At 41.7% G+C, this 23,071-nt stretch overlaps 3 protein-coding genes across 3 annotated transcripts in view; 2 read left to right on the forward strand and 1 right to left on the reverse strand.

Moving 5' to 3' along the window:
• LOC149409174 (proto-oncogene tyrosine-protein kinase ROS-like) overlaps nt 1-23,071 on the forward strand; it is a 264,442-nt gene that overhangs the window by 103,133 nt on the left and 138,238 nt on the right. Inside the window, exons 16-17 of the mRNA XM_089650093.1 lie at nt 21,127-21,334; nt 22,830-22,999. Coding sequence (XP_089506219.1) covers nt 21,127-21,334; nt 22,830-22,999 — 378 coding nt within the window. The remainder of the gene's footprint in view (nt 1-21,126; nt 21,335-22,829; nt 23,000-23,071) is intronic.
• On the forward strand, nt 264-2,502 carry LOC149409179 (uncharacterized). The gene is made up of 2 exons (XM_089650103.1): nt 264-622; nt 1,418-2,502. The coding sequence occupies exons 1-2, from the start codon at nt 401-403 to the stop codon at nt 2,354-2,356; spliced, it is 1,161 nt and encodes a 386-aa protein (XP_089506229.1). The 5' UTR covers nt 264-400; the 3' UTR covers nt 2,357-2,502.
• On the reverse strand, nt 12,893-20,496 carry LOC149409180 (uncharacterized). Its single transcript, XM_089650080.1, has 4 exons — nt 20,338-20,496; nt 19,754-20,058; nt 19,457-19,671; nt 12,893-14,218 (listed from the first exon to the last, which is right to left on the reverse strand). Exons 1-4 carry the CDS (start codon nt 20,494-20,496, stop codon nt 12,894-12,896), a joined length of 2,004 nt encoding a protein of 667 aa, XP_089506206.1. The 3' UTR covers nt 12,893.

Here is a 23,071-nt window from a genome sequence, read left to right on the forward strand (position 1 = left end):
CTATTTGCCCCGGATACGCAATATCAGACAGTGACCAAAGATGTCCTGCAGATGGTCTGTGGAAGGAGAGCAAATGCGATCCAGCATCGTAGGGATGCAATCCTTAACGAGATAAAGAGCCGCTACGTACGGGAGGCAGTCAAAAATATTCCTCCAGCAGCGGGTTATCTTTTTGAACCAATGAAGCTAGAATCCCAGATTCAGCGGATGGGAGGACTGGATAAATGCTTCCCACATTCAAGCTTCGACCCTCAGCCATCAACCAGCTCGCAGATGCCCAAGAAAGTGCCAGTGAGGAAGCCTTTTCGTGAGAGCAGGCCCTTTCGGGAAAGCAGGACGTTTCGGGACAACAAGCCCTTCCGAGACAACAAAGCCCCCCGCGGAGGGCGATCTAATCAAGATGCAAGAGGTGCGGACAAGAGGGGACCAGCCAAACCAAGAAGGAATTTTGGCAACAAGGATAGGCTATGACTATCCGGAGAAGGCGTTTCAGGGGGGGCAATTGCAGCACTTCATAAGCAAATGGGAAGAATTAGAAGCACCACCAGCACTGCTAACCATGTTGCGAGGGTACAAGCTACCCTTTCGGCAGAAACCCCCTCTAAGTATAGTGGCAGACACGGTAAGCTCAACTTATAAAACCCAAATCACAGACGAAATGACACGACAAATAGACAAAATGAAAAAGGAAAAGATATTGGAATCAGCTTCAATATCGCCTTCCTTTCTGTCACGGATGTTTCTCATACCGAAGCAAGACGGGTCATTTAGGCCGGTCTTCAACCTTCGTCGTTTGAACAATTTCTTAGCTATTAGCAAATTCAGACTTATTAATGTTAATAAGGTTGCAACATTTATTCAACCAGGCGACTGGATGGTTAAAGTGGACCTTTCTCAAGCCTACTTTCACCTTCCAATTCATGAGAATCATCGCCGTTTTTTGAGACTGATTTTTAATGGAGAACTGCTTCAAATGACATGTTTGCCTTTTGGACTAGCCTCAGCTCCAAAGGTTTTTGCTTCACTTACCAATTGGATAGCGCAAAAATTAAGAGACAAAGGTCTCAGAATAATTGTTTACCTAGATGATTTTTTGATAGTACATCAAAATGAAAATATATTGAAAATGCATACATTCGAAACTATTTCAATGTTACAAACTCTTGGGTGGATAATACAATTCAGTAAATCCACTCTGTGTCCAGTTCAGAAAATTGAATATTTGGGAATTTCATGGAATTCAAGGGACGGCTTAAAAGGCCTCCCGCAAACTAAAATAGCGAAAATAACAAATTTACTGAAACAATACATTAATCTAGGAAGGTGGTCACTTGAGCAGGCCCAGAGCCTCTTGGGTACCCTCAATTTTGCTAGTTTCGCCATTCATAGAGGCAGGCTTAACCTTCGCATGTTACAGTGTGCCAGTCGCAAGCTGCCTGCATTCAAACCGAGACGACTCCATCCCATTCCTCGAACAGCGATAGAGGAGCTGAGATGGTGGAGCAGGTCCCTGCAGACGTGGTCACCAATGCATCAAGCAGTGATTCGTCATACCCTCACGACCGACGCCTCGGACTGGGGATGGGGTGCGCAGCTAGACGACCTCAGATTGAGTGGAGCTTGGTCCCAAACACAGCAACCTCTCCACAGCAATGTCAAGGAAATGCTCGCCGTGCTGGCAGCACTTACTCCTCACGGGCCAGAGCTGTCAGACTCGGGTCTCCTGATCCAGTCAGACAACAAATCGGTGGTTGCGTACCTTCGCAACGAAGGCGGCACACGATCCAAGACATTGCTCGAAGCGACTCGTCAAGTCCTTCAGATGACAGACACGTATCACATTTCACTGTCTGCTCACTACCTACCAGGAAGGTTCAACGAGGTGGCAGATCAACTCTCCAGAAAACGCGAACCTCCGGAGTGGCATCTTTTACCAGCAGCAACAAAATTGATTTTTGCAAAATGGGGGAGACCAACTATAGACCTGTTTGCATCGGAGACAGCTCACGTTGTAGAAGATTATGTGTCCCTAAATGTATTCGACAAAGAGGCAAGTTTTGTCAACGCTTGGACTCGAGAGTGGGATTTTCCTCTAGCTTGGGTGTTCCCCCCTCCGTGCCTCATGCCGAGAGTTCTCGCACACCTCAACCGGGCCAAGGGCCTATACCTGATTGTAGCCCCGAGATGGAAGAAAGTATTCTGGAGACCAGACTTGAAAAGTCGAGCGACGAGCCCTCCTTTCACCATAATGAACCTGACAGAAGTGCTGATAGACACCAGAACCTTGAAACCCCCTCCACAAGTAGAGGATTTTATTGTGGAGGTGTGGAAGTGCCGGGGTGGAGTCAGTCATTAACAGATTGGTCGGACAAACAGAAAGAATTTTTAAAGTCAGGTTGGAGAGAATCCACACTTAAAACATATAAACCGGCATGGCTTAGGTGGCAAAAGTGGGCATTAAATCACGGGGTAAACCCGAATGTCCCTACAGGAAGTAACCTGGCAAGATTTTTAACAGATCTTAGTTTAGAAGACAATTTCTCTCCCAGCACAATTCGACTCCATAAATCGGTAGTAACAACTTTCAGTAGCCCGGAAGAAGGAAACCTAAGCTCACACCCTCTAGTCAGACAAGTTCTCAAAGCCGCAGCATTAAAGCATCCTAAACTGTCTAAGCCTCCTATCTGGGATCCCAGAATGGTGTTGACCTGGTTAGAAGCTAACCCACCCAAAAAGTTGAGTCTCTTTGAAGTCTCGAGAAGGGCAGCGACTTTACTTTTGTTAGCTTCGGGACGAAGAGTGCATGACCTGACCTTGTTACAGTGTTCGCCAGACAAACTATTCATAAATGAGGAAGGGGTCTCGTTATGGCCAGTTTTCGGATCCAAGACTGACTCTGCTACATACCAACAGTCAGGTTGGAGGTTGAGAAACGGAAATCAGCCAAATATAGACCCAGCATACTGGATTAAGAAACTGATTGAAACCTCCAAAGAACGGAGGGAAACAAAGCAGAATTTAACAGAACTCTTCATCACTACATCGGGAGCAGTTAAGGCAGCTTCAAGAACAGTCATCGCCCGTTGGGTCAAAACAATTCTAGAAGAAGCTAAGATCACAGCTGCCCCGGGAAGTGTACGGGCAGCAGTGGCGTCACTTAACTGGCTGGATAATTTTAGATTGGATGACATCCTGGCTCGAGGGAACTGGAGGAGCCGGGACACCTTTGCCAAATTCTACAGAAGGGAAGTTAACACTCCCCTAGAGGTAAATAGGGCATTGTCTGTAGCCTCCCTATTCCACCCACTGTAACACGTGAGTAGGTATTCCAGTTTTTTGACGTATTATAATAGATCACATTAGCGTTAGTGGTCACCAGTCGATAACAAACAGATCTCAATAAAGGTTTTAAATGACGGTTCAGGCTACATAATAAAATAGTTTTACCTACCAATAAAACTTATATTATGTACCTAACCTCATTTAAAACCTAGGCAATCACTGCCTGGTGAGAACTAATGAGAAAGAATGCCGTAAACAAAAGTCGCATAGGGGACGCTTTACTTTTGTGTAGCATCTGGTGACCACTTGTCCAACACAAGGTGCTGAAAAAGAGCGGGAAAGTGCCACGCGAAAGGGAATTTGAGAATGCTTCTCTCAATAAAGGTTTTAAATGAGGTTAGGTACATAATATAAGTTTTATTGGTAGGTAAAACTATTTTATTATGCAACTAGTTGAGAAATATAAACCAGAGATTTCTCAAATACCAGAGCCTAATACATCAGCCCACCTCAACCCGTTTCGGGTTTTGCCTAAATATGCCGCTAAGCATATGGCCGAATTGATTCCATCAACTGGCAAAATAAAAAAACCGCGTAGACAATGTCGTGTATGCCGATTGAAAAATAAAAAAATGCAGTTAACGAGATACGTATGTAAAGAATGTGGTGTGTCTTTATGTATCGAACCCTGTTTTAAAGTTTACCATAGTTCCAAAAAAATGTGACAGACAGAGATTCCTCTAAAGTGCTTAAAAAACAATATTTATTAAGTGATATAAAATTTATGTGTTATTTTTAAGTGTTGAGTTTAGAAAAGAGTTTGAGAAAAAGTTTTCAGAACTAAAAATGATAAGTGATCATGGTGTCCCACTTATGTCTATCAACGCAGTGGCCTAAGTACACACACGGCGAGTGAATGGCGGGACCACATTCAAAAGATACGGTACGTCTTTGTATGAAATTTTATGTTTTTGTTTTTATAAACATCTAAGAGTGTTGAAACACGAGGATTTGTTTTCATATTGTGGAGAATAATCTGTTCTGTCTATATAGTCCAATAAATAATGCCAGAATGCTATAATTTGACATTTAATTGCGTGCATAGGTATTTGAAAATATGTACCGCGTACGGGTATAGATAAAACGGAGCAAATTAACGCGTTCAAAAGGTTAAATATCATTTTTGTAGAGAATGTGTAGCAAATAATATTGTAAATGTTAAGTATTTGCCAACAGCTGAAATGCCTGCTGATTTGTTCACCAAAAGTTTGGGTTCCACAAAACATTATGAATTTTTGGATAAACTAGGTGTGAAAATTGTTTAATTTAATTGTATTTATATTGTTAGTTATAGTGGGGGTGTTGAAATGATAACAACAATATAAGACTAGTGCTGCCATCTATGTATTTAATATGTAAACTTATATGAAATAAATGTTAGTCTTTTCTCCATCTTTGATAAAAAAACAGCGTTTCATTACATACCCAACTAATTAAAACTATTTGAAAGTAAAACAAATGAAGAAACTCGGATTTGAAGCATTATTTTGAAATCACCCTTCATTTAATCCGGTGTAATCATAAAATATTTCTGCTCTGCAGGGTTAAAACATCTGTTGGTCAACTCTAAACACCAGAAAAAACTTTAACCCTAAAATAGCCGAAAAATATATTTTTTTGGTTTTTTTTTTTTTGTGAAAATGCTCAAATCAAAAAAAATTATGTTTATTTGGGTTCCCCATGTGGTGTAGATTCTCCAGTTTCCCGCTTGTACTACGAGTTTCCGGACACCGTGTATAGTCAAGTCAAAAACAAACATCGACTTCTTCCAAAAGATAAAATTCAACAGATTATAAATACAAAGAAGTTTTAAATACATTCGAACCCTGATAATTTGAAAAAACGCATAATCCTCACAATTTTTTTTTCTTGCATAATAGTTTTTCAATTCTTAATTCGTTGATTCCTAATTCGAAATTCAAAATTTATTTTTACCCGCGCATGAAAATTTATTCTTGTTCGAAAAAATTCACTTTTTGTGAAAATTAATCATAAAATTTCGTAAATCTGAATCCTAACCATGTAAAAAATGTATTTTACATGGTTATGCATCGTACTAATTAGTATTATTTATTCTGAATCGATTTACACTGGAATGTCGTATTTTTTCGAATTTATTTTGAATATCCGAGTTTTTAAGGGCGCGGAGAAAATTCGATTTTACGCTAAAATATGTCGTATGTAGTTTTAGGAACTTACACCAAATATCTGAATTTAAAGGGTCAGCCTCGATGGAAATCGGCTGCGAAATTTCGATTTACGCTTAAATATATCGTATTTTGACGAATTTATTTAGAATATCTGAATTTAAAGGGCCAGCACCATAGACATATGAATATTAGTAGACCTGCCCTAAGTGATTAAAAGCGTATTACCCCCACTCCCCATACCGGTTCCATTGGAGCCGGCTGTGCTCGCGTATGGCCTCAAGTGAAATTTGAAAACGTGACGTCATCATTCTTGTGCGAACTATGGTCGAGGCATCATCGGTTCATTTTACTAAATAACACGGCAAAATGTTGACTTGTGCTATGAAAACTTGTAAAAATAGATGTGAAAAAGAGAATAAACCCAATTGTCGTATTACATTCCATATATAAGCATTATTTTACTTTATTTTAAGCATATTCACATCGTATAATATAGATCAGTTGTAGAAACATGTCTGGACGCGAAACACAAAGCTAGTTGGTTGCTAGGAAGTAAATTATGAACATTTATAAAAGTGTCTTAACTAAATACTCTGAAACTAACTACGACTCTGAATATAGAAGCTGCCTTACTTTGCCGAATTTGGACTTCGCAAATTTGTTCATAACGTGGCGAGTAATTTGCGCTCCCATGTAAAAATGTCTATTCATTCAAAAGCAGATTTTACTTTTAAGAAGTAAATGGTGATATTATAATTCGAGATGCCTATTTACTGTCAGATTGATTTATTGACGAATCACAGACAGCTTCACCCCCTTCGTTCTTCAACAGTTGATTTTACCCCTCGCCATTATCTTCTCGTCTATTAATTCCTATGTCTGTGGCCGGCACTGATGAAAATCGGCCACGAAATTTCAATTTACCCGGAAATATATTGTATATTTACCAAATTTACTTCAAATCTCCGAGTTTAAAGAGCCGGTCGCCACAAAAATCTGCCGAGAAAATTCGATTTACGCGGAAATATACCATAATTTACTTTGAAAGGCCGGCTGCCACGGAAATCGGCTTCGAAATCTCGATTTATTCAGAAATATATTGTATTTTAACGAATTTACATCGCCGGCTGCGAAAATTTGATTTACGGGGAAATGTGTGGTATTTTTACAAATTTACTTTGAATAGCTGAACTCGAAGGGCTGACCGCGGCAGTAATCGGCTGCGAAAATTAGATTTACACGGGAATAATTCTTATTATTACGAATTTATTCCAAAGATACAACCCAAATTTTGAAGGGGCAGCCGAGGACCTCGATTTTCAGCATCTGTTTTATTTTTTTTCATAAATTTTCGAATTACCTGATTATTATTTAATTAATTAATATTACCTCACGTTTGAATCTCCTTTAAATTGTTCTAAAATTGGTGTTAATCAGTGTTGCCGTGGTAATTAATTACAATTTTTAGTTCCATTTAATTGAATTTCTACACATTCTCAGTGGCCTGTGTACAGTTCTTTGAAAGCATGGACCTAAAAAGCCCTGGACAGAGCATTAGTGCGACTTTGTATGAATGGCATTGAAGCCAAATCATGGCAGCCATCTTGTATGATTTGTATTCAATGTGGTGTTTAGTGAAATATTATAATTTTATTTGTGTGTTGTTAATGTATGTACTTATAAGGGCTCATGATTTTTTTGGGTATTTTATGAGGCAAGGAATAGGATACGTCATTGAAATTTAAGTAGGTTTTTGCAGTTTTCATACATCTTTCCCCTCACCCTACAGCTTTAAATTTAATTTAATTTAATTTCTTAAATAGTTCCGTTCAAGAGATTTTAGGTTCATGTTTGAATGTCATGACATACCTGCCAACTTAATGGCTGATTAATTTATTTGTCTAAAAATGTCTTTTTTTACACGCTGCGTGGATAAAAATAACACACATATGCAAATGAAAAAGTTTTACCTTACAATAAAACTTATATTATGTACTTAGCTTTATTTAAAACCTATAAAGTGAGATAAACATTACCATTTTGCAGCCAAATCGACGTTTCTTACCAAGTTCGTGTGTAATTCTTAGTTTAAATCTCCCGCCAATGTCACCTGCTAGTTCCTAATGCATCCTTTAGGCGGCGCCAGTAGTGGGGACGCCACCAATGATGCTATAATTTCATGTTTCATTAGATCTCATCAGGCAGCCCTTGCCTAGGTTTTAAATAAAGCTAAGTACATAATATAAGTTTTATTGTAAGGTAAAACTTTTTCATTATGTAGCATAGGCTTTATTTAAAACCTATAAAGTGAGATATTGTTTGTTATCGCCTGGTGACATTATGCTAATGTGAATCAAATATAATATTTAAATTTATTTGCTAAAAAGAAAATAGGGGCAAGATTTCCAGAAATCAGCTAACCAGTTACAGAGGTTGAAAAAGGTCAGCAACAGATGGGTCGGTGTTGACTCGGCCAGCCGATTCTGCAATTTCCCTTCTATAGAACCTGGCAAAGGTATTGGGACTTCTCCAGTTACCACGTGACAGTATATCGTCCAGCTTATAATTCTGCAGCCAGTTCAGAGATGCCACTGCTGAACGGATGCTGCCAGGTGGATCCTCTACACCAGCATCCCTGAGGACTGTCCTAATCCAACCTGCAATTACTGCCCTGGAGGCTGCTTTCACTGTCCCACAAGTTGTAATAAATAGGCTAGGTAGTATCGCCTGCGCTCTCCGTTCCTTTGACAGTTCTATGACCTTTTCCGTCCAATAGACAGGGTCTATGTTCCTAGACTCCGAGCGAGCCAGTCTCCACCCTGATTGTTGCCAGTCTGCCGAATCTGTCTTGCCACCAAACACTGGCCAAATGGAGATGCCTTCACTGTCCACTGACAATCTTTCAGCTGTGCAATGGAGCAATGTGAGATCGTGGACTCGGCGCCCTGATGCCAAAAGCAGGATGGTGGCTGCTCTCCTTGATGCTTCAAAGAGAGTAATATGTTGAGGCAAATTCTTCTCCAGCCATGATGATACAATCCTCGGGTCCCAAATGGGGGGTTTTGAAGGCCTTAATCTAGCTAAAGATATCCCTTTTAATATCTTCTTCACTATCGGATTCGAGGTCAGCTCTCTATTATCTTCGGGAGAGCCTAAGGTACACATCACTGACTTGTGAACTAAAATGGTACTCAGCGATAGCTTTTCTCTGATGTGTAGATCGGCTAGGAACCTGGCTAAGTCTTCAGCTTTGGGACGCGTGGCATCGAGCTGATTCTCTGACGCCCAGCGCTGCCACCTCCGCCATGCCGGAGCATAAGTGCGAAGGGTGAAACTTCTCCACCCGGATCTAAGAAGTTCCTTCTGCTGACTTGACCATCTTGTTAGGTTTTTGTCCCACCCCCACAAAGCCAAATCTCCAGAGTGAAGGACTCTACTTGAGGAGGGGGGTTGTTGGTCCTGGTGTCTATCAGTGCTTCTCCTAGATTGTGAATCGTAAGAGGTGGACCCAAGGCCCGACACTTCAGATCCGCTCTCCAAAATGCCCTTTCCCAACGAGGAGCCACTACCAGGTATAATCCCCTTGCCCTGTTTAGGTGGCAAAGAACCCTCGGCATGAGGCACGGGGGAGGGAAGATCCAAGCCAGCTGATAGTCCCAGTCCCTGCTCCAAGCATTGTGGTAGTCTGCCTTGTCGTCCTGAAAATCAAGAGAAACATACCTTTGAACCACATGCGCTGTCCTAGAGCCAAATAGGTCTATCTCGGGTCGTCCCCATTTTCTGAATGCTACCTCTGTGAAAGAGGGTAGCAAGTGCCATTCGGGTACAGCACGATGACGAGATAGACAGTCCGCTACTTCATTGAAACGACCGGGTAAGTATTGTGCTGTCATGGAGACACAGTGTTTATCCAAAACATCTAGCACTAGTCGAGTACAGCTCAGGAGTTGAGTTGATCTGGTACCACCCTCCTTGCGGAGATAAGATACGACAGACCTGTTATCCGACTGGATCAGAAGACCCGAGCCAGATAGCTCAAGCGCGTGAGGAGACAAGGCAGCCAACACGGCGAGCATCTCCTTTACATTGGAGTGAAGATTCAGCTGGTCATCAGCCCACACACCGCTGAGAAGCTTTTCGTCCAGCTGGGCACCCCAACCCTGATCAGAGGCATCGGTTGTCAGGTAATGCTCAAACAGCGGCAGATGTATAGGTGACGTCAGGGTGAGCGATCGAACCCACCATCTCAATTCCCGAGCGGTAGCTGCCGGAATTGGTGATGACTCCCAAGGGTGGTAGTGTCTGAGTCCTAAGCACCCTTTCTGTATGTGCCGGCTGTTGAGCCTGCCTCTTGGAACTGCAAAACTAGCAAAGTTTAAAGAGCCCAAGAGGCTGCGCCCCTTATCTAGTGACCACCTACCCGTCTGAATAAAACCCTTTAACAAATAAGATAGGGCTGAAACCTTGTTCTGAGGGAGAGACTTTTCATTAGTTAGAGTATTCCAGCTGATACCAAGAAATTGAACTTGTTGTGATGGTTCTAATATTGACTTATCAAATTGTATATGCCATCCCAAGCCTTGCAAAAACTCCACCATTTCAATAGACTGGTGTTTTAAAGTAGGCAGGCATTGGTTTACTAATAAAAAATCATCCAGATACACTAGAATTCTCATCCCTCTCTTCCGCAGTTCCTGCGCTACCAAGTTAGTGAAGGTTGCGAATGCCTTAGGTGCGGTGGCCAAGCCAAAGGGGAGGGATGTCATCTGCAAGAGTTCATTCCTATAGATAAGTCTAAGGAAACATCTATGCTGCTCACTCACAGGTACATGAAAGTAAGCATGTGTGAGGTCCACTTTAACCATCCAGTCATTCGGTTGTAGAAAAGTAGGAACTCGATAAACGTTTACCAGACGGAATTTACTGACAGTCAGAAAATTGTTTAAATACTTTAAGTTAAAGACCGGCCTCTTTGAGCCATCTGATTTGGGGACCAGAAACATGTTAGAAATAAATGAGGGAGTGGCAGGTGCCGACTCTAAAACCTTAAGGGCTTTGAGTTTTTCTATTTGTTCTGTCATTGCCACAGAAGTCTTAGTGGCGAAAGGGGAGTTAAATAAATCAATATTATTATTTAGTGGAGGTTTTGATGAAAATGGAATTCGGTAGCCATCTAACATCTTAAGGATGATAGTAGGGGCACCAAGGTTCCTCCACCTACCTGCGAATGAGCGCAACTGACCCCCTTGAAAAGAGGGCCCGCTGTTAAAACCTCTTACGGTCTGGCTTCCCTGCTCTTTCCTTGGGCCGGAACCTACCTCGGGGAGGGAAAGCTTTAGCGGCCTTACGGGCTGGTTCTGGACCTCGACTCTCAGGGTGCTCCCTTCTCGCAATGGTTCTCCCCTGCTGAACTCTAGGACGAAAGGGCTGCGAGTTCTGCACAGTCACAGGTTTAACGGGAGGAGCTGGTCGCGACGTGCTAGGCTGAGGTGCGAGGCACTTCTTCACTCCCCCCAACTTATCCAGCTGGGCCGACAGGAGGTTCGGGTCAAAGAGATATTCCGATGTGGGCGGAATCTTCCGTAAGGCATCTCGGACGTATCCGTCGCTGATGCCTCGCAATGCCCCCTCTCGTCGATACTCAATGTGGCTAGCCCGTTTTCCGCAGACCATCTGCATGATGTCTTTGGACACCTTCTGGGACTCAGACCCCGCCGCGAAGAGAGACTGCACCTTCTCGAAAAGAGTGGAAGTGCTCAGCTTCGTGCCCGGTTCCGCACTCCAGTTGACCAGCTCCTGCAGGGAGGCCTTCAGGAGATCAGCCTGCAGGGAAAGAGCATTGGTCAGGGAGCCGCAGAAGGAGTCCGTTGACGTACTGGCCGATTCCTCCTGAGCTAGGCGCTTCAATTCAGGGTTTAATGCCAACATTGAGAAGAGAGGGGTTGCGGCATACGACTTCTGGATCTCGAGGTAGCGGACATTGTTCCAGTTGGCCGTCCCCAGATGCTGAAGGAGCTCCACTTTTCTCACCCTCCCTGGGTCGGCCGATGGTATCTTCGGCTGCTTTAGGTCAGTTGTCCACTCCCCGAGATCCAAGTCGCGAGACGGCTTATTTGGATGGATGAGTCCCATTCCCAAATCTCCTGCCAATTCCTCCCGAAGCGACGCAGGGGTGTCCAGGGAGATGCTGTCCTCGTCATCGTCATCGTCGTCCAAGGCGCCACGGACGGGAGCCTCCGAACGCTTCTCTAGCAACAGACGCAACATTTCCTGCATCTGGGACATCTGCTGTGTTAACAGGTCAATTCGAGGGTCGGCGGGAGCTAATTCACAAACCCTCTGCCTCTTGGCTTTGTCTTCCGCGCAGACCCTCGAACGCTTGCCCCGCGTGTCCGTGTGGATCACCTTCATGACTTCGGCCCTCGAAAATTCGGCTTTCCCGCTCTCGGAACGTTCGGAATCCGACATAATCAAGAAAACACAAAGAAACCACAAAAAAAACACTAAACAAAAACACACGAAACTCTAATAAATCGCAATTTTACGGAGTTCGAACAGTCACACTGTTAATAACTTCGAAAAAAAATGTAAATTTTGCGCAAATACTGAAAAACAGGTTATTTTAAGGTATTTGATGTTTGTAAACAAACCAAACGTGTTTGACCTTCGCAAAATAAATGCTAATGAAACATGAAATTATAGCATCATTGGTGGCGTCCCCACTACTGGCGCCGCCTAAAGGATGCATTAGGAACTAGCAGGTGACATTGGCGGGAGATTTAAACTAAGAATTACACACGAACTTGGTAAGAAACGTCGATTTGGCTGCAAAATGGTAATGTTTATCTCACTTTATAGGTTTTAAATAAAGCCTATGCTACATAATGTAAGTTTCTGCACCTTCCGAAAAAGACATTAAAATTTCTTGTGAAATACTTATTTCAACTGCTGTGAATCAAGCGTTTCTGTTTTGTCTTTTACAATAATGAAAAAGTTTTACCTTACAATAAAACTTATATTATGTACTTAGCTTTATTTAAAACCTATAAAGTGAGATAAACATTACCATTTTGCAGCCAAATCGACGTTTCTTACCAATTTCGTGTGTAATTCTTAGTTTAAATCTCCCGCCAATGTCACCTGCTAGTTCCAAATGCATCCTTGAGGCGGCGCCAGTAGTGGGACGCCACCAGTGACGATATAATTTCATGCTCCATTAGATCTCATCAGGCAGCCCTTGCCTAGGTTTTAAATAAAGCTAAGTACATAATATAAGTTTTATTGTAAGGTAAAACTTTTTCATTATGTAGCATAGGCTTTATTTAAAACCTATAAAGTGAGATATTGTTTGTTATCCCCTGGTGACATTATGCTAATGTGAATCAAATATAATATTTAAATTTATTTGCTAAAAAGAAAATAGGGGCAAGATTTCCAGAAATCAGCTAACCAGTTACAGAGGTTAAAAAGGTCAGCAACAGATGGGTCGGTGTTGACTCGGCCAGCCGATTCTGCAATTTCCCTTCTATAGAACCTGGCAAAGGTATTGGGACTTCTCCAGTTACCACGTGACAGTATATCGTCCAGCTTATAATTCTGCAGCCAGTTCAGAGATGCCACTGCTGAACGGATGCTGCCAGGTGGATCCTCTACACCAGCATCCCTGAGGACTGTCCTAATCCAACCTGCAATTACTGCCCTGGAAGCCGCTTTCACTGTCCCACAAGTTGTAATAAATAGGCTAGGTAGTATCGCCTGCGCTCTCCGTTCCTTTGACAGTTCTATGACCTTTTCCGTCCAATAGACAGGGTCTATGTTCCTAGACTCCGAGCGAGCCAGTCTCCACCCTGATTGTTGCCAGTCTGCCGAATCTGTCTTGCCACCAAACACTGGCCAAATGGAGATGCCTTCACTGTCCACTGACAATCTTTCAGCTGTGCAATGGAGCAATGTGAGATCGTGGACTCGGCGCCCTGATGCCAAAAGCAGGATGGTGGCTGCTCTCCTTGATGCTTCAAAGAGAGTAATATGTTGAGGCAAATTCTTCTCCAGCCATGATGATACAATCCTCGGGTCCCAAATGGGGGGTTTTGACGGCCTTAGTCTAGCTAAAGATATCCCTTTTAATATCTTCTTCACTATCGGATTGGAGCTCAGCTCTCTATTGTCTTCGGGAGAGCCTAAGGTACACACCACTGACTTGTGAACTAAAATGGTACTCAGCGATAGCTTTTCTCTGATGTGTAGATCGGCTAGGAACCTGGCTAAGTCTTCAGCTTTGGGACGCGTGGCATCGAGCTGATTCTCTGACGCCCAGCGCTGCCACCTCCGCCATGCCGGAGCATAAGTGCGAAGGGTAGAACTTCTCCATCCGGATCTAAGAAGTTCCTTCTGCTGACTTGACCATCTTGTTAGGTTTTTGTCCCACCCCCACAAAGCCAAATCTCCAGAGTGAAGGACTCTACTTGAGGAGGGGGGTTGTTGGTCCTGGTGTCTATCAGTGCTTCTCCTAGATTGTGAATCGTAAGAGGTGGACCCAAGGCCCGACACTTCAGATCCGCTCTCCAAAATGCCCTTTCCCAACGAGGAGCCACTACCAAGTATAATCCCCTTGCTCTGTTCAGGTGGCAAAGAACCCTCGGCATGAGGCACGGGGGAGGGAAGATCCAAGCCAGCTGATAGTCCCAGTCCCTGCTCCAAGCATTGTGGTAGTCTGCCTCGTCGTCCTGAAAATCAAGAGAAACATACCTTTGAACCACATGCGCTGTCCTAGAGCCAAATAGGTCTATTTCGGGTCGTCCCCATTTTCTGAATGCTACCTCTGTGAACGAGGGTAGCAAGTGCCATTCGGGTACAGCACGATGACGAGATAGACAGTCCGCTACTTCATTGAAACGACCGGGTAAGTATTGTGCTGTCATAGAGACACAGTGTTTATCCAAAACATCTAGCACTAGTCGAGTACAGCTCAGGAGTTGAGTTGATCTGGTACCACCCTCCTTGCGGAGATAAGATACGACAGACCTGTTATCCGACTGGATCAGAAGACCCGAGCCAGATAGCTCAAGCGCGTGAGGAGACAAGGCAGCCAACACGGCGAGCATCTCCTTTACATTGGAGTGAAGATTCAGCTGGTCATCAGCCCACACACCGCTGAGAAGCTTTTCGTCCAGCTGGGCACCCCAACCCTGATCAGAGGCATCGGTTGTCAGGTAATGCTCAAACAGCGGCAGATGTATAGGTGACGTCAGGGTGAGCGATCGAACCCACCATCTCAATTCCCGAGCGGTAGCTGCCGGAATTGGTGATGACTCCCAAGGGTGGTAGTGTCTGAGTCCTAAGCACCCTTTCTGTATGTACCGGCTGTTGAGCCTGCCTCTTGGAACTGCAAAACTAGCAAAGTTTAAAGAGCCCAAGAGGCTGCGCCCCTTATCTAGTGACCACCTACCCGTCTGAATTAAACCCTTTAACAAATAAGATAGGGCTGAAACCTTGTTCTGAGGGAGAGACTTTTCATTAGTTAGAGTATTCCAGCTGATACCAAGAAATTGAACTTGTTGTGATGGTTCTAATATTGACTTATCAAATTGTATATGCCATCCCAAGCCTTGCAAAAACTCCACCATTTCAATAGACTGGTGTTTTAAAGTAGGCAGGCATTGGTTTACTAATAAAAAATCATCCAGATACACTAGAATTCTCATCCCTCTCTTCCGCAGTTCCTGCGCTAACCAGTTAGTGAAGGTTGCGAATGCCTTAGGTGCGGTGGCCAAGCCAAAGGGGAGGGATGTCATCTGCAAGAGTTCATTCCTATAGATAAGTCTAAGGAAACATCTATGCTGCTCACTCACAGGTACATGAAAGTAAGCATGTGTGAGGTCCACTTTAACCTTTTCTCTGCGGGAGACGCACGCCTGCGACGCACTGTACATGCCCTGTACGCGGGTGGCACATCTGTGCGACGCAAAGTTTCTTCGGCGTTATGGGTATGAAACATGCTTGAGCACGGTAAAACTTATACTCTTAAAAAATCTCACATCTTTACACTACTGACATCTTACGATATTTATCCATAATACGTATCCTAATCATCGATATAAAGATTTGAAGGGATCTTCCAACTCAGAGCGAAAAATGAATCAGTTTGAATTCTTCCCGCGTCTTTACACACGTTATTGCGCAGGCGCATTTTATAAGATTCTCAAACAGAGACGCTCGCCGTGTAGATTACATTGTTTTATCGAATTATTGTTTGCTTTTTCGTGGATATGAACTTTTTTAATTACAGTGTACATTCATCTGATTTATCATATTTTAAAATAAGTTCAGTTACATAAATTCATTCAAACTATTGAAGAAATATAAAATTTCGTCAGTGTTAGATTATTTTCAAATAAAAATACGTGGTTAAAACTTTTTTTTAGTGAAAAATCAAGTGTAAAGTTGTACAAGTTTGACGTTTTATCAATTTTTGAAAGTATTTTTATTGCCAAAATACAAAATGTCGGGTCGTGGTCTTAATGACGAAGAAATATTTGGTGCTACTTTAGAAATAGATTCAGATTTTGAAATTAGTGACAGTGACGTCGATAATAATTGCGAAGATGCTGAAATACATGAAAGCCATGATTCTGAACCCGAAATGAACATTGAAGAAGGAGAAGAAGTGGTTGAAAATCTGTGGACTGCCGGCCCTTTCGTACCCATTATTTATGAATTCGACGATTTCGCATCAGGTATCAATCCAGATACCAGGTTAACTGAAGACACGCCCGAACTTATGTTTTTTGAACATTTTTTGAATACAGAAATTATGACAAAAATTGTTGATGAAACAAATCAATTTTATCAATATAAAGTTAGGACGATGGATTTTACAGCAAAATCGAGAGTTACAAAATGGGTTGATACAACAGTCTCAGAAATGTACGTTTTTATTGCGTTAACATTTGCCATGACTAGGAACAAACACTTAGCTATCGAGGAACATTGGAGTACGAACCCCATAATCTTTTCACCAATATTTGGAAAGACAATGCCCAGAGACCGTTATCAGATAATATTACAGATGCTCCACTTTAGTGATAGTAATATTCAAACGCCTACTGATAGACTGCATAAAATACGTGTTCTTGTTGACCACACACGAAATATTTTTAAATCAACTATGATGCCCCATGAAAATCTATGTATTGACGAAAGCATCATCGTTTTCAAAGGCCGTCTATTATTCAAGCAATACATTCCATCTAAACGTCACCGATTTGGAATAAAAATGTTTGTGATGTGTGACGTCATGACGGGTTTCATTCTCGATTTTATAATTTATGTTGGTTCTGATACATAAAAAAATGATACTCAAGGTATTGGTATTTCGGGAGGCGTTGTAACCACCCTTTTGTCAGATTATTTCGGAAAGGGTCATAATTTGTGGTGCGACAACTGGTACACTAGTCCAAATTTATTTAACCGGTCAGCAACGTAAGCAGATATACACGATAAAATAACGATAGCAGTCAAGTACAATAAGCGTGTTTACACGTCAACGCGTGTGTTTCCACAAAAACCGTCATAACTCCGTTATTCTTCTAGTGACATCCCTAAAACAAAAAGTAGAATATTCGTATTGAATGAAGCTTCACATCTCTATTCAAAGTTATCCATAGAAACCCGTAAAAAGACCTACTCAGTGGAAGCAAATTTTACCCGCCAAATCGTAAAACGACGCCAAGAAAGCCGTTTGACGTGCCGACCCGCCTCGCAAGTTTAATTATTTTTTTAAAAATATATTTTGTATGAAATGGTCAAAAAGTGAAGTGACAGAATTGTTTATTGTACATTTTTACGATGAAATAAGTGTTTTTTTTTTTTACATTATCCGTGATTTTAGTATCGTTTTTACATAAAACATTACAGGTGAGTCATTTGTACAATTTTTTCATGTTTCCATTCTAAATTTAAATATTTACAAATGTTAATATTTATTTATGATACAACAATTTGAAAGCCTATTTTGTAACCTTTCTAAAACAGTTTTTACTATTCGGCTCCGTTCAGTAATGTTTCATTTATAGAGCTTTGATTGTGAGGCGGTAATAACACAACGTTTTCGTGAAATTGACATTTCGATAAAGACATTTTAGGTTCAAGTTCGCGAAAAGTCGGAGGGGTTAAATATTTACACGAAAAAAAAACTAATGCTTGTGGCACTGTTCGGAAAAACAGGAAAGGCATGGCACTTTTGTTAAATTGAAGAAAGGGGAAATCCAATCAAAGCACCAATCACCGTTGTTAGCTTTGAAATGGCACGATAGGCGTGAAATCCATATGCTGACCACTCTTCATGATGGTTCTGTTGGACCATCGGGAAAAATAAATAGATCGACAGGAGAGCCCATTTTAAAACCACAATGTGTTCTAGACTATAACAAGAACATGGGTCTAGTAGACAAAGCTGATATGATGCTAAGCAACTTAAGTTGTATGAGGAAGTCACTCAAATGGTACAGGAAAGTTGCATTTCATATAATTGATTTGTATTTATTAAATGCTCACATAATATACCAAACTGTAACATCAAAAAAAGTCAGTTTGGCTGATTTCCAAATGGCTGTGATTGAGCAATTACTAGAGAAATATCACAAAACTTTGCCGAGTATTTTACGTCCCACAACATCAAGAGATTACCCGATGCGTTTATCATCGAAAATTGTTTCCAAACACATGCCCATTAAAGTTCCCCCTTCAGCAAAAAACACAAACCCTCGTCGAAGGTGTCGTGTCTGTGCCACTTCAACACTGAAGCCCAAAGTCAGAAAACTTACTAAATTTATGTGCTTAGAGTGCAATGTGCCGTTATGCGTTGAGAACTGTTTCAAAATTTATCACGATAAAAAAATATATTAAGTGATACATATTTACGGTGACATAATAACAGAAAAATTATTTCATTATTTTTGTAAATTTAAGTGTAGTTATTTTTTATTATATGAACCTTTTTAAGTGTGTCAATATTTCATGTATCCAGTCAAACGCGACATCGCACCCATAAATCAACCACTTACATCGCACCACAGTTGAAGAGCTCTACTCCGGTATGTTTATAAGCATGTGTATCGTTATCTTTGAAATATAAACATGGCCGCCCGGGTATACCGTATCAGATTACGAATATTATATACTTCGAATTTTTATCAAGTCTCATTGATGTTCGGATTGTTTATTTATACTTGAAAAGATAATTCAAGACATAAGCGACGTATTTTTTAAAACAAATTTTAAAATCCATGCGTGATTATTGTTTAAAGTCATAAATTAGATTGATGATAAATAGCCCCGCGTGTGAACGAAGTGATACAAATTAATGACGCATAGAAAAGGTTAACCATCCAGTCATTCGGTTGTAGAAAAGTAGGAACTCGATAAACGTTTACCAGACGAAATTTACTGACAGTCAGAAAATTGTTTAAATACTTTAAGTTAAAGACCGGCCTCTTTGAGCCATCTGATTTGGGGACCAGAAACATGTTAGAAATAAATGAGGGAGGGGCAGGTGCCGACTCTAAAACCTTAAGGGCTTTGAGTTTTTCTATTTGTTCTGTCATTGCCACAGAAGTCTTAGGACGGGTTGTTTCGGAGAATCTGAACAATTCATCAAATTTCAACGTTCATTTTCAAGTTCTGTGAAAGACTTTTTAAAGTTCTGTTTTTATTTAAGTTTTGTCAAGCAACTAACCTACAATGATATAAAAACAGAACTTGAATAAATCTTTCACAGAACCCGAAAATGAACGTTGAAATTTGATGAATTGTTCAAATTTTCCGAAACAACCCGTCCTTAGTGGCGAAAGGGGAGTTAAATAAATCAATATTATTATTTAGTGGAGGTTTTGATGAAAATGGAATTCGGTAGCCATCTAACATCTTAAGGATGATAGTAGGGGCGCCAAGGTTCCTCCACCTACCTGCGAATGAGCGCAACTGACCCCCTTGAAAAGAGGGCCCGCTGTTAAAACCTCTTACGGTCTGGCTTCCCTGCTCTTTCCTTGGGCCGGAACCTACCTCGGGGAGGGAAAGCTTTAGCGGCCCTACGGGCTGGTTCTGGACCTCGACTCTCAGGGTGCTCCCTTCTCGCGATGGTTCTCCCCTGCTGTACTCTAGGACGAAAGGGCTGCGAGTTCTGCACAGTCACAGGTTTAACGGGAGGAGCTGGTCGCGACGTGCTAGGTTGAGGAGCGAGGCACTTCTTCACTCCCCCCAACTTATCCAGCTGGGCCGACAGGAGGTTCGGGTCAAAGAGATATTCCGATGTGGGCGGAATCTTCCGTAAGGCATCTCGGACGTATCCGTCACTGATGCCTCGCAATGCCCCCTCTCGTCGATACTCAATGTGGCTAGCCCGTTTTCCGCAGACCATCTGCATGATGTCTTTGGACACCTTCTGGGACTCAGACCCCGCCGCGAAGAGAGACTGCACCTTCTCGAAAAGAGTGGAATTGCTCAGCTTCGTGCCTGGTTCCGCACTCCAGTTGACCAGCTCCTGCAAGGAGGCCTTCAGGAGATCAGCCTGCAGGGAAAAGAGCATTGGTCAGGGAGCCGCAGAAGGAGTCCGTTGACGTACTGGCCAATTCCTCCTGAGCTAGGCGCTTCAATTCAGGGTTCAATGCCAACATTGAGAAGAGAGGGGTTGCGGCATACGACTTCTGGATCTTGAGGTAGCGGACATTGTTCCAGTTGGCCGTCCCCAGATGCTGAAGGAGCTCCACTTTTTTCACCCTCCCTGGGTCGGCCGATGGTATCTTCGGCTGCTTTAGGTCAGTTGTCCATTCCCCGAGATCCAAGTCACGAGACGGCTTATTCGGATGGACGAGTCCCATTCCCAAATCTCCTGCCAATTCCTCCCGAAGCGACGCAGGGGTGTCCAGGGGATGCTGTCCTCGTCATCGTCATCCGAGGCGCCACCGACGGGAGCCTCCGAACGCTTCTCCAGCAGCAGACGCAACATTTCGTGCATCTGGGACATCTGCTGCGTTAATACGTTAATTCGCGGGTCGGCGGGAGCTAATTCACAAACCCTCTGCTTCTTGGCTTTGTCTTCGCCGCAGACCCTCGGACGCTGCCCCGCGTGTCCGTGTGGATCACCTTCATGACTTCCGCCCTCGAAAATTCGGTTCCCCGCTCTCGGAACGTTTGGAATCCGACATAATCACGAAAATACAAAAAACACTAAACAAAAACACACGAAACTCTATAAATCGCAATTTTACGGAGTTCGAACAGTCACACTGTTAATAACCTCGAAAAAAAAATACTGAAAAACAGGTTATTTTACGGTATTTGATGTTTGTAAACAAACCAAACGTGTTTGACCTTCGCAAAATAAATGCTAATGAAACATGAAATTATAGCATCACTGGTGGCGTCCCACTACTCGCTCCGCCTCAAGGATGCATTTGGAACTAGCAGGTGACATTGGCGGGAGATTTAAACTAAGAATTACACACGAAATTGTTAAGAAACGTCGATTTGGCTGCAAAATGGTAATGTTTATCTCACTTTATAGGTTTTAAATAAAGCCTATGCTACATAATACATATTTTTAAAATATGCTGTCTATTATTGATAATAATTCTAGGTATCTGGAACTCTAATAACATCCTTATCTGGAACCACAATAACGGGCCCGTTGTGCTACTTCAGCCAACGTTTGATCTGGCTGCAAGACGACTCTAATGCGGTCATATCAGATCTGAGCGGGCAAAACAGGGCCACTTTGAATGTGGTTACCACCTCCAATGTCAACATGATCGCAGTTGTGGATCCTGACATACAGATGAACCCTGGTACGTAATAACATCTGTACACATTGATTTTCATGCATTCACTCCTTCCTCATTATAAGGACAGCACGAGTCCCGAGATAAAACACAATGCCAATAGAAACCTTAAGACACCTTGTCACCTTGTGAACTAAACACAACTAAACAGTACATATTTGAATGTGACAGTATCTATTATAAAGAGAGATTGTATGCGATCATCATCGACGACCATCCTAAAATGCTTACACAAAAATCTTCTTCTCACACGTTATGTATGAAAACGAGAAAGACAGAAGATATGATGACATTACCATTTCTTCTCAGGGTTAGGCAGAGAGGATGGATTGCCACACATCTCTGTATTGGCACACCCCTTGCTTCGTCCACATTAACTGACTTTTGACATAATGCGACAACAAGTGTATGATTCACTTCATCGTACTATGTCTTCCTCGGGGTCCTTACTTCTTTTTCCATTCAGTTTTGCATTGTATTCTCCTGTAACTCCATTCAAACATTTGTGTAGTATATCTTTGGATTAGCTTATACATACAAACAGTACCTAAAGGATTACAGAAGGAAAGAAAAAGGAAAAATAAATGCAATGTCAACTCCAAACTCATTGGAGTTGCAATTGCATTTATTTACAATTCGTCTAAAAACAAAGCATTCTACACAAACCTGGGTTTTACTTCACATTAGAATCGAAATTAAAAAGATTGTCTCCAAAATCCAAATGTATTAAATATCACCACATTGACGCGCTATAGAAATCTCAAAGTGGCAAACAAAAAATTTACTTTAATTGAGAAGGCGTTTAAATAACTCTGTAAACACTAGTAAAAACAAAGGAAAAACATTTTTAAATACACGCAAGTTACTTATTATTACCGTTTATTATAAATAATACAATTGTTTCCTGCCTGAAGATTTTATGCGTCCTTAGATAAAATGCAAGGCCGAGTAGTGTAAAGGTCTGGGCGCGCAATTGCCAAATTACAAAGTTACTGCTGTTGCCAAGCAAAATTCACTGTTTAAAATAATCTAACCACTTTTATTATGGTCGCGGTAAAAAAACACACAAACCAGTAGTAACAACGAGTACCAACAACAATTGTCGCCATTTTCAAACTGTTGTTGCTCTATTATGGCACAGCACTGACTTAATCACTTGACACCTCGAAAGGCTCCCAAGCCTGTAAACAAGTTGGCTTTGAGATAGTTTTCGACCCAACTTTTGAATACCAAAATGGCTCCCGGTCCCATCGTTTATTCCGTTCATGCACACATATTTTTTGAATGTCTATGTTTCTCATACATGAACAATGTTTGAATTAAATTTATTGGAAACATAAGTGCTTCTTTTCTGCTACATTTAATCTTAATTTTTTGAGAAGTTTAGATGTATTGAATGTTATTTTAATATCACTAATTATTTATTAACATATTATCATCAAACCCCTTTACATAATTTTAAATTAATAATTCTATTTAATGTATTGTTTTTGTTTTCCAGTTGACAAAGAAATTATTAACGTCATCCCAGAGTCAGTGGATCCCACTTCTATCAGCATCCTGGGTGACTGGAATACCTTTAATATAACATGGAATCCGGTCACCAAAGTCAACTATGGACAAGTCTTCTATGAGATCAAGATTGAGTACAATCACAATATTCATGAGGAAGTGAGTATCTCCGGTGGTAGTGTTTCCCAATTATATATTATAAATAAATACAAAATTTTCTGCATCATTATA

Source organism: Hesperophylax consimilis, unplaced genomic scaffold (assembly GCF_061612785.1).
Source record: "Hesperophylax consimilis isolate HC1 unplaced genomic scaffold, BYU_Hcon_1.0 scaffold_34, whole genome shotgun sequence".
Taxonomy (NCBI): Eukaryota; Metazoa; Arthropoda; class Insecta; order Trichoptera; family Limnephilidae; genus Hesperophylax; species Hesperophylax consimilis.